This window comes from Ammospiza nelsoni, chromosome 3 (assembly GCF_027579445.1).
Source record: "Ammospiza nelsoni isolate bAmmNel1 chromosome 3, bAmmNel1.pri, whole genome shotgun sequence".
Taxonomy (NCBI): domain Eukaryota; kingdom Metazoa; phylum Chordata; class Aves; order Passeriformes; family Passerellidae; genus Ammospiza; species Ammospiza nelsoni.
Window position 1 is genome coordinate 111,577,517 of NC_080635.1, and position 12,241 is coordinate 111,589,757.

At 41.4% G+C, this 12,241-nt stretch overlaps 1 protein-coding gene across 1 annotated transcript in view; it reads right to left on the bottom strand.

The window, feature by feature from the left end:
* The window catches only part of PKHD1 (PKHD1 ciliary IPT domain containing fibrocystin/polyductin), a 240,386-nt gene that overhangs the window by 184,479 nt on the left and 43,666 nt on the right, over positions 1-12,241 (bottom strand). Inside the window, exons 33-34 of the mRNA XM_059469299.1 lie at positions 11,986-12,129; positions 3,886-4,069 (exon numbers count right to left, since the gene is read on the bottom strand). Coding sequence (XP_059325282.1) covers positions 3,886-4,069; positions 11,986-12,129 — 328 coding nt within the window. The remainder of the gene's footprint in view (positions 1-3,885; positions 4,070-11,985; positions 12,130-12,241) is intronic.

Sequence of the window (12,241 nt, forward strand, 5' to 3'; positions counted from 1 at the left end):
GCCCAAAGCTGGACCCTGTTCCAGGTGGGGTCTCATGAGAGAGGAGTAGAGGGAGTGCAGCACCTCCTTGGCCCAAAGCTCTCCCAAAACTGACCCATTTTGAAAGCCAGGACTCAGAGCTTTGTTGGAAGGGTGATGATCAGAGTGGTTTGATGAGCCTGAAGATTTAAAACTCCCCTGCTGGATGCAGCAGCTCACTCTGCAAACAAAGCCTTGCTCTGGCCTGCATTTAGAAGAAACCTGTTTGTTTTGGTGCCCTTGTTTGGGGTTACAGTGGTAAAGGAATCAACCACATTAGAAACAACAATACTAAAAAATAGGGGGAGAAAAGCCTTTGCAAGTTGCTGAACCCTTTTAAAAGCAAATTTTTATTTTTTATATTTAAATAAACTTTTTCCTCTGCTGTATCAATAATCAAAAGCCAGCCTTGGGGATCTGTGCTTGCTTTTGATAGCAATACTTTGAGAATTGATCTTGTCCTGTACAATAATTCAGTGGACTGGGCTGAAAAGTACTGCAAAGTACTTTTTAAAGCTGCAAGAAAAAACTGCATCTTTGAAATAACCAACAGTTTTAAAGGCAGAAGGGGGTGGTGGTCAGCTGGATGCAGGGCATGGACACAATTTCCCAAACATTCAAGTCAATACAAGGACATTTGAGTGATTTTCACAGGTTTTTGGGGTTTTTTTTTTGCAAAAAGTAAATACATTTTGCTTGCAAGAAGAACAGAAGAACCAGTTCCTTTCTATCCCTATGCAAGCACATTCTGAAACTCTCTTAACCAAATTGCAATGTTTAAAGAAAATGCAAGAAAAGGAGTGAATTATTAAATGGAATTCAGGAATGTAGCTTGACACAAGAATTGTTAATGGCAAAACTTACAACTCTTTTAAGGAATATACTTTTGCCATTATAAGCAGATAAAGGATAGGCTGTAGTACAAACTACATGAAGAAAATATTATTTAAACCACTGAAAAACATTGTCCAGGTGGCTGCCCCAACCCTGGAAGTGTCCAAGGCGAGGTTGAGTGGGACTTGGAGCAACCTGGGATGGTGGAAGGTGCCCTTGTCTGTGGCAGGGGGTGGAATGAGATGAGACTTAAAGTCCTTTCAAACCCAAACTATTCTGTGATTCTATAAAATTAGTAAGAAAAATAGGAGAGAGTCAATGTGCACTTAAACCAGGAATTACTTCAGTAGTTTTGTCCCCATCCTGGGACAAATGTCTTAACCTTGAGCATTTGCACATAGCTAAAATTTATATATACTTTTATTATTAATAATTGTAATGATCAATATGTATTATTTCAGGAATCCTCAAAATAGTCCTTTTCTGGTGGAAACATTTAAATTTTCTGAGACTTTCTTGCAAATTCCATTAATACTTTAAAATTAAATATTTTTCTGAACTGAAATGCGGAAAAAAGTTTGCAGAAGTTCTGACATAAGTTAATTTATATTATTCAAACCTCACATTTTTTTCCTTCTATTTTTTCTAAGATTTCTCAAATCAGGAAACTTTTTTGAAAACAAAAAAAACTACTTGCCCCTACTTCCCTTTAGCAAGAAATAAACTTCCCTTTAATTTAGAAATGAACTCAATAGAAAAAAAATATCCAGACAAGTTTTAATTTTCAACTAAAATATAAGCATGAGCACAATGGGGTGAAAAGTTAAGACAATAAGAAAGATGCTGAAGAAGTGGGGGAAATGGAAAAATAGTAGGTAAACAAAGTTGATTGATTTGATTCAGAAATCTCACCCTGATAGGATTCCCAGAAGGAATAATAAACCCTGTCTCTGGAGCATTCACAGTGAAATTGGACTAAAAACCACAGTGAAAACAATAAGCCAACAGACAGTAAAAGGACTTTGTGACTTTCTGCACAGTAGCAGCCCAAACCAAGAAAAGGAGAAAGAAAATAATAGTAATAATAATAGTAATAATAATAAATAGTAGTAGTAGTAGTAGTAGTAGTAGTAGTAGTAGTAGTAGTATATAATTGAAGATGCATTTTTTTAATCAGTGAAGAGCAGAGCACAATTTTGATATCCAGGAAAAAATAAGCAAAAAAGAAACACATGGAGTTGTCCTGTCCCTCTCAAGTTTGTTGGTTTTTTGAATTGGGCTTACACTGATGTGAGGAAAAGCAAAGCAAAATTCAACCAGACAAGGGAAGGCTCCTGGAGTTTCTTGATTTGAAATAAGTCATTCTGGGAGAAGTAGAACTGATTAAATTAATTCAATTTCACTTTTTTTCCCTTATAAGTCTCCTTACTTTTGTCTTCTTCAAAAGATCTGTCCTCTCCATTTCCTGGGATGTTACAGGATATTACCAATGCACAGTGTGGCTTTTTCCAGTTGTATAGAATTCTTCTCTCTGTCTCCTCTGCAGGAAAATAATTTCTTTCTGCCTAACACTGGTTTTCTCAAAACTTGGAAGAATTTTCTTAAAAAGCCCAGGTTAGATCAAATTTAAAAAACTGGTGAGGAAGAAGTGACGGACCCACAGAGAGGCGTCGCAACTGTGTAAACTTTTTTTTTAAATTAATTTTAGTTGGAAACTTCTATTTTTATATTTTTTAACAAGTTTAAAAATCTGTGAAATTCATGTCTTGCTGTCTTTGTACAGTAAATGCCAGTTGGGTTTTTTTTTTTCCCCTCAATTCAGGTTATCCAAAGCTCCTTCTGGTGAATCAACACCAAGTATGATGCAAGGACCAGGTCAGGATGAGGATCAAATCTCTGCAACTTCACTGAATTACCTGGACTGTGGCCAGATGCAGCAGCCAGAAGTTTGTTCACCACGAACAGCAAATCATGGGCAGTGCATTACAATGCTGTTCTAATTATCTGTTTACTAAATAACTTCTGCAAAGTTTTGTTCAGCTTGTTCCAGTATCTAAAGGGGAGTTACAAGAAGCCTGGAGAGGAACTTTTCACAAGGACATGGAGTGATAGGACAAGGAGAAGTGGCTCCAAATTGAAGGAGGGGAGATTTAGATTAGAGATTAGGAAGAAATTCCACCCTGTGAGGGAGGTGAGGCCCTGGCACAGGGGGCCCAGAGAAGCTGTGGCTGCTCCTGGATCCCTGGAAGTGTCCAAAGCCAGGTTGGATGGGGCTTGGAGCAACCTGGGGTAGTGGGAGGTGTCCCTGTCCATGGGGCTGGAACAAGAAAACCTTTGACGTCCCTTCCAAACCAAATCTTTAATCATTCACCTGTTTATTCCTTAACTCAGACATCCCACTTATCCTTAGAAGTGCTCAGCAGGAATAAATCCTCACTGCTCCATCAAAGACAACAGTTCCAAGTTATACTCCTGGACAGCTCAGCCTTGAATTTGCAAAGCATAACCACCCTTGCACGCCCTGCTGAATTTACTCCTTGACTTTTTACTCATGAAAATGCTTGGAGAAAGGCAGAGGGGGGAAAAAAAAAGAAGAAAAAAAATAGAAGGAAAAAAAAAGAGAAAACAACAGAAAAAAAGAAGACTTCTGCTTTTCATAATGCCTAATCATTTTTCCCATTGGCATCCACCAGATGTTGCTTTGGATCAGAAGATAAATATTAAAACCTAAGAAGGAACAAAGCAGGCTGTTTACGAGATAGATTTTCTGATGTCTCTCAAACACTTTAAAAAGGCAGAAGGGAAGGAGGGGGGGCTGGAGATGCTTTGATAGGCACAGGGAATGAATTCCACTACCCAGCAGAGCTCTCTAGTGGTCTCAAGGCTAAACAGCTCTATTGGCATCAATGTGAGAACTGAGATTTTGTTCCTTCAGTCCATCATTTGGAACAACTCTACAAAAGGGTGGAAAGCCATGGGGGGATGTATTTTGTGGATGGATCCACTGGGCTGATGGAGAGACACAGCACTAACCTGGCAAGGAGTCCAGCAAAATGTCCCTGGGGCGGGGTGTCCCCACAGATGTAGAAGTAGGACACAGATCCTCTCTGCTGGGAGGTGCCCACCAGGACTTGGATGTCACACTCAATGAAGGTGGCTCTGTCCTCTTGGCACCTGGCAGAAGAATGTGTCAGACCACAGAGAATGGCCAGAGAGGCTGCAAGACAGGAGAGAAAACATAACCCAAAGCAGCCCAAACACCACTGACACTGAGCGCATTTTAACTGCTGAGAGATGTCATTGCAGGAGGTGTGCCTGCCCATGGAACTAAAGTTACTTTAATGTCCTTTCCAACCCAAACCATTCCATGATCCTTGGGCTCCTGATGTGCACCCATTCCAACCAAACCATTCCATGATCCTTTGGCTCCTGATATGCACCAAGCCTCTCTTTAGCTGCATCCTTTTTGAGGATTATTAGGTCTCCACCCAGCTCGTTCAGCCCCCTTTGCTTTGTGTGAGCAAAATGTGCCCTGAGCATCCTTTGTGCCCTGAGCACCAGGATGGTCTTTGGGATCAAAGCGCTCTGTCCAGAAGGAGATGACATAGGAGATGACAAGGATTAAATACAGGCATAGACTTTTCTTCTGGGAGAGCTAGAACATGGTTTACAGTTCAGAATGTGGCACAAAACTTTTACCAAGAAGATATATGTTAAGACAACTTAATACCTATCATGAGTTTGAAACCCAGAAACAGTTTTTGAGGAAACTTGGACACAGCTTGGAGGGCTCCTGGGGAACAGGTGGGAACTGGGATCTCCCACCTTGCTTTATGTAGCTGAGTATGACTTGAGATGTGGTCCAAGTCTGCCTCCATGGATGAGGTAAAAATTGTAATGGGAGCAGCTGTTTTGAGGTTTATTTAAAGAACAAGTGGTGTGAACATCTGGAAGAATTTTTTTTTTCATGGAAAGGGCTGTTAATGCAATGCCCTGGGATGTGGTGGAGTCCCCATCCTTGGGAGGTGTCCAGGGAAGGTCTGGATGTGGCACTCAGAGCTCTAGTCTGAGTTACAAGGTGGGGATCAGTCACAGGTTGGACTCAATGATCCTGGAGGTTTTTTCCCAACCTAAGTGATTCAGTGTGATAAAAATTAGATTTTCTTATTCTAAACCCAGGCAAAAAATGATAAGAAAAGTATTATGGACTGTCACTTAAGTCCAGAGTCAGTTGAAATATTTGGGTTTAGCAATTTTAGACAGGAGTCCTTTAAGCATTAAAACCATGACAGACATTAAATCTGTTTCTCTCAAAACCCTGACTTTTGGAGAATATTCATTAATCCTGAACTAACCAAATGGTTGTAATGAACTCCTGAAAAGGTCTGTGGACAGTATAACAGACTGCACTGAAGCATCCAAGAGTATTCCTTAAGCATCAGAAATCCAATCAATGGGGATTTATCAAGAAAGGTTTTTTTCCTATTTGCTTTTGTAAGTTCCAATTTGTTCAAAAGGTGCCTTGTTTGCTGGGGAAGTGTTGTTGTTAATGCATGTCTTGTCTCCTAAGCAATCCTAAAAAATGGGGGTTGAAATTGTAAAAATATGAAAGCATTCTATTTCCTGTATTAAAATATTTAGCACATTTTGCTAAAGCTTACTATTTCATATGGGGTATTTCTGAAGAGTTTATAACTCTTTAATGTTTCAGGTATTTTTGAAATATTAAAACCTATCAGTTCATTTGCTCTGAACTTCAGAGAGAGAGAGTTTACAATGCTTTTCTATTTTTCTTCTCTGGATTTAGAATAAGAAAAATAAATTTTGCAATATACTTAATACTTTTCCTTCCCAAAATCCAGGGGCAATTTTCTTGCTTGGCATCCAAACAGACCCAAACACAATCCCTGCCTTTAAGACCTACATCTAAGACAAGTAACAGGCAGAGAAGCCTAAAAGAATGACAGCAAGATTTTGCTTTTCTTGTCCAAAAACTCTACCTAGTGCTACTTCAGGTATTCCATGACTACAACAAAAGCCATATGTCTTTCCTGATGTTTCAAGGGGATCTTAAGCAGCATTAAATATCTGTGTTTTGACAAATAAATAGCATCCAAGGGGACTAAATTCTGCAAAGATCTTGCATTTGCAACAACCTGGAGTGGAACCAATTCATTACAGGAGGGTTTTGTTTTCTTTTGTAGTCTTGAAAAGAACATGGCAGAGTTTTCCTTTGTGGAAAACCACTTGAACTCTATTTTGGGATGAATGTTGGAAATTACTCACAAAATGTCAGGACTGTTTTCCTCAAGATTTTGCTGCTGTCAAAGATCTTACCTGGCTCCTGAAGGTCACCAGAAGGTGTTTCCTGCACAGCCCTGAGAGCTCAGCACAAGAACAGTCTGGCACTTCTGAAACAACCCCAAAATGTGGAAATTGGGTGTTTCTGCTGAGCTCCAGTGCCCTCATCCCAAAGTTATCATGCCTGTAGGAACAGGAGGCCTTGTATCCTACCAATGGCTGAAATAATTTTTAACTCAAACCAGTCAAACAAAGATATTATTTTATAAAACCTAAGTTTTAGAATATGGCTACAAAGGATTGCAAAGAGATCAGAGGAAGCAAATTCCAAGTAAACCCTACTTCATCTGTACCCCGCAGAATCAAACTTAGAATTGTTTTCTCTCTCTCAGGTGAAAGGAGGGGAAAATCTCACCTCCCCACCCCACATCTCCTGTTCATCAAATGGAGATATCACTTTTAGAGGTGATGTTCTTTTCCCATTCCTTCTTTCCTTGGGGCTCTCCAAGATCCTCCTGTTTCCCTCCTCTCAGAGGTTTTAATGTCTTTATTCATTTAGGAGGAAGTCTTGGCCTTTCCCTTCCTATTCCTCCAACCATGAAACACAAATAGCCCTTGGTATTGTTCGTGCCATTATCTCCTACCAACCAGTAGCAAAAAATACCAGCTAAAGATTTTAACACACTTTTGGCACATCCTAAAAGGATATTCTGCCTGTTCTGGGACACAATTTTTCTCCCTGCTTAATTGGTTAGTGTTCAAACCCCAGAATGAAGCTGCTTTAGGCTTTATACTCCCTATAAAGATCAAACCTGCAATCCCATTGCTGGGATGAATGCCCTCAGCTCATTACAGCTTCTCTTTTGAGATCAGACACTACGGCAGCCAAATCTCCGTGTGGTGGTGATGGCTTAGGGACTGGCTACCCCCAGCCCTGGCTTTGAGGGATACTCTGGCTTAATCCAGCATCCTGGGATGCTCAGCACAAGGGCTTTGTTCTGGGTTGCTGTTTAATAACAACTGCTGGACTTGTGATGAGGCTCAAACCTACAGGAGGCTCCAAGGGCAGCTGGGGATTGATTGAAGAACTGCCCAAGAAGTCCCAGTGCCAAAACTCACATCCCTGGTTATCCACCCCTCACAAAATGGACTGTGGAGCAGCAACATGGGCTTAGCAGGAAAGACAAAGAATTAAAAAAAAAAAAAAAAGTTAATAAAAGAGAAAGGAGAAAGAGACCTGTTAAGGTCATCGAATCCAACCTTTGCCTGTGAAGAATTGCTCCCTGTGAGACATTCATTTCACAGAGACAGGTTTCAGAAGTCCCAAGAGGTGGCTTTTAAGCATCTACTCCACTGTCTGATAGATCTCACTGTCAGAACATTCCTGCCATGTAATTAATATGCTTTATTTCCTCCTCTTAACTTCATGTCTGGATTTGAAAGGTAGAAGGGACCATTTCGATCCTTTGGTTTGATCTCCACAACAACGACCAAAGGCCCTGGTTCCTCCTGAGGTCCCAACTGCCAAAATACCACAACAGAGCCTCTTCATATCTTCTGCATCTGCTCATACAAATCCCCAAATTTCCCTGGCTCTAGTCCCCACTGTCCTAGCTCAGTGCATCTCCTTGTTAGAACCAAAACTCATTTCTCTCTCTCTTCTTGCCCCATTTAAAGAGCTCCACCAAACCACATCCTTTTAAACCAGTCTCATTTCTAGCCTCTAATCTAAATCCTCCTCCCTAAACATGCTCTTTTACCAGTGGAGTCTGGTTAATGGCAGGTCCAGAACCCTTAAACAAAGATCCCAAAACTGTTACATCAAAACCCAAAAGTCAGACCTGTTATTCCAAGCATGCTGATGCAACCAGGAAAATCAGGCTCAGCTTTTACCCTCATGCATCCTCTTATCAGTTTACCTCCTTTGAAAGATGCCTTCCTTACTTTTGCTTTAATGTAAAACATAAAATCTCAGGGATTGGCTCACTGGAATAATTTTATATGGTATTTACCCTAATATCACCTTAGAGGAATAATCAGATATTTTCTCACCTGTCTCAAGCTTCATGCCAGTTTTCTCATCTTTCACAGGAGCACAACTCAGTCCCACAAATACTACCCACATGTCCTGTAAATTTAACCTGAGCTGAACAGAATCTACAACTGCATTTTCACTCATGCAGTGGCAAAGAAGCAAGAACCAGAGAGGGGGACAGCTTTCATGAGCATAGAATAATTTTGTTTGGAAAAGCCCTCTAATATTGAGCCCAAACATTCTTCCAGCACTGCCAAACCCACCACTAAATCATGTCCCAAAGTGCCACATCTACATGGCTTTTGAGCCCTTCCAGGCATGGTGATGAAGCCAGCTATATCTTTACCTTTAAAGACTCATGGGTTAATTTGGGCATTTTTCTTTTGGTTTTGTTTTTGCTTGAAGGCAGTGAGGTTTTCTTAATTTTATTTCATTTTGTTAATTTTTTTTAAGCTTTAAGGCTGAAAATCAAATTTTAGCTCTATTCTGAATTGATTTTTCTGCACCTTGCAAAAGACAACAGTTTTCATAAAATAGCCTGGTCCTGCATTCCCATTCCTTGTGGTCTGGGTTGGGAATATCTCTGTAACATTCCCAGCCCTTGCCAATGATCAAACTAAAACCTTGCTGCGACCCTGCTCAGAACCCATTCCTAAGGAAAGACCCATGAGGAAGGCTTATGGATGGATCCTGCTGAGCCTGGCAATCCCTCATCTCTTAGAAAACTTCCTGCTCAAAGGGAAAGAAGGAAAGAAGTCACATTTCCTACCTGCAGAGCCTTGCCCTGCGGATTGGATCACATGAGAGAGCCACTCGGACCAGCTGGGGATGCCCACGTGGACATCTCTAATCTGGAGCAAGCCAGACACAACATGACCCAAGTCTGAGAGCCAGGACAGCCATTGCCACCTGACATCCCACAGTGCCAGAGGAGAGAGAGGGTTCTGCTTCACAGCCCTCGGTAACAGAAGAAATGCAGCTTAAACTCTTCACATCAGCCAGTTCAGCAAGCAGAGCAGGGAAAGGTCAGACAACTATCCAGCTGGGACACAACACTGAGGGGCTCTGGAGCACCACAGACCTCCCTTTCCCATTCCTTCACAGTCCTGGAGTCTCTTTGCCACCTTTCCCATGTGGATGAGGCAGTGCAAGAAAGGTCTGAGCACTGGATGTGCCAGCACCAAGTGGCAAAATTCCCCAGGCAAAGAGCATGATGTAAACCATGAGGTGAGACTGGAGTTACTGCACTTAAACCACCCTAAATGTGGTGAGGGGCAGGGTTAAAACCTTAAATATATTTTTTTTAAAAGTGCTTAAATATTAAGCATTACGTGGAAGAATATCTGGAAAGTGTCTTGCTCTGTTGCTCTGTATACAGATTCACCTATGCCAGATGTAGATATGCACAAGCTGAATACAAGTGTCTCAAAGAGCACAAAGAGCCTGACAAACACAGATTTGATAAGCCTGCAAAAGTTTTTTTTTTTTTTTTAAGAAAAGAAAATATATATTTGTAAATATTTAATTAACAAATATTTTGCAACTCGACTGGTGAAACTGGCACGGCTGCAAAACCCGGGGCAGGAGAGAGAAGGTGAGGCAATGCTTCCTTTGCATTTCCTCTCCAGACACACAGCCAGCAATCAGCATTCCCTTGCTGACATCTAGTGACAGGAACAAGCATCGTGGTCCTGGCTGTGAAATTGCTTTTCTCAGGATCCCTCTGCCACCAACCACGCAGGGAGTTCTGAGCACAGTTTGGATCAATGTGATTAAATTTTAGTAAGCTATTCTCCCTGCAATAACCAGGTTGCCTTGTTTCGTGCTTTATTTTTTTTCCAATGCTCTAGCACTGTCTTTTTCTATTTAAAATAACAAGCAGTTTTGTGGAGTGTGCCTGGGCCTTGTTTAAAACAAAGAAAACTGAGCTCTTTATGCCCTCTTGGTGTCTCTTTTTGAGTGCTTGTGGTTGAGTTTTAAAGCCCTTATTCTTTCTCCCTTCCATCTTTTTTTAGTATTCCTCATAGCACTTGAGTTGGAACTGGATGACCTTTAAGGTTCCTTCAGCCAAAATCTTTCTGGGATTCTATGACAGGAACTGTTCCAAATGACAGGAGTAAATTTAGAATTTGAGAATAAGTGAGGCTGAAGAGAACACCTGGAGGCCTCTTGTCCCAACCATTGCTCAAAAGTTAAATTTCACATTGAGGTGGCTTCTTGACAAATAATTTATTCAACTTCTATTTCAGAAGATGGATATTCCACACACCTTTGAACAAACCCCTGTGAATTTACCCTGATGGACACTAACTTGTCACCTTTCTTTCACATCCACAAAGAATAAGAGGTCCTGGATCTCTGGTCACTGAGGCTGATGTCTGGGCAGCCTCAGAGCAGCAAATATTTCTGCAGACCTCCAGATGTTCCCTAACTTCAGAGCTGTGAAGGGGCTGAAATGTTCAGTTTCTGAGTGTTGAAATCCCTGAATCACAGCACCATTTAGGCTGGATAAGATCTCCAAGATTGCAGAGTCCAAGCTTTGACTGCTCCTCACCTTGTCACCCAGCCCAGAGCACTGAGTGCCACATCCAGCCATTCCTTGGACACCTCCAAGGATGGGGACTCCACCAAGGAGTCAAGCACCAAGGTGAATACTTCATGCTTAGAATTTGGGGAATTCTACATGGCTCAGAGCTGAGACTTAAAAGCCTTAAATTCTGCCTTTTGCTGGTGTGAGAAGCCTAATTCTGAGCCTTCAGTAGGAAAAGGAGGGAACATATCTTGTCCCCAGAAATGCTCATTTTGAAGAGCTAGGTCCAAAATTTAGGCAGGGTTATTTCTCTCAAAGAGAGATGTGGAGGTCATCATGTCTCTCTCCAGTTAAGGAAGATGCTGTGGTCATGATGGATGATCCCATCCTCCTCTCAAGGAAGTCAAATCCTCATCTCCAGCTTCCCAAAGGTATGAACTGGCCATGGTCTGTCATTTGTTCACCCTTCCAGTCATTCAACCTTTTTCCTTCTACACCTTTACCCTACTGAGGCCACCCCACCATGTAACCAAAACACAAAATGTGTGTGGCCACAGAATTAAAGAATTGTTACAGTTGGAAAAGACCTTTAAGATAATCATGTCCAACCATCATCTCACCAACACTATGTTCACCACTAAACCATGTCCTCAAGTGCCACATTCATACATTTTTTAAACACTTTCAAGAATGATGGCTCCACCACTTCCTTGGGTACTGTCTTCCAAAGCTTGAAAACACTTAATGTGAAAAAAAAATATAATATCTAAACTGAAACTTTCCTGGTGCAACTTGAGACTATTCCCTCAGAAGAAGAGGCATTTAAGGGAGTTAATTCATTAAGATGGTCATGATGGCTAAGAGGTTCTTGGGTACCCAATTCTGCTGTCCAAATGGATGTTTTACATGGGGAGCTTTCCCAAGGAATAACTGCTGAGAGGAAATGTTGATGTTGTGCAAGTGTGGCCACAGGCACATGCTGGATCTAATCCAACATCCATGGCCATGGACACAAAAACTCACCCTGACTCCATCTGTCCTCAGACTGAGTGCAAAAAACAGAAGTCACAGATTCATGGAATCATTATGGTTGGAAAAGACCTCCAAGATCCCCAAGTCCAAACTTTGTCAGTGCTATGTTAATTTCTCTCCTCTCTCCTGGGCTGCTCCTTGTTCTCCTGGGATGAGATACACCAGGACTCCCCATTTTGGGTCAAATTTTAGGGGATATTTTTATCACAATGACAGTTTCTGGGTTTTAACTGACCTGGTAGGCGTGGGACAAGGCAGCTCAGCTCAGTCACTGTCATGTTGCCAAAGAGTTCACAGCTGGTGCCACATACTGTGACCAAAGTCTTTCCTGGGGAAAACCCAGTTCCGTGCAGGTGAACTTGTCCTCCATTCAAGCCACCTTAGAAAAGAACAGAAAATGGGATTTAAGACAGAGCCTGACAGCTAAGTCTCAACAATTATTTTTTTTTTTAATTCATAATTTTTGCTTTCATGACAAAAAGCCCCCATCA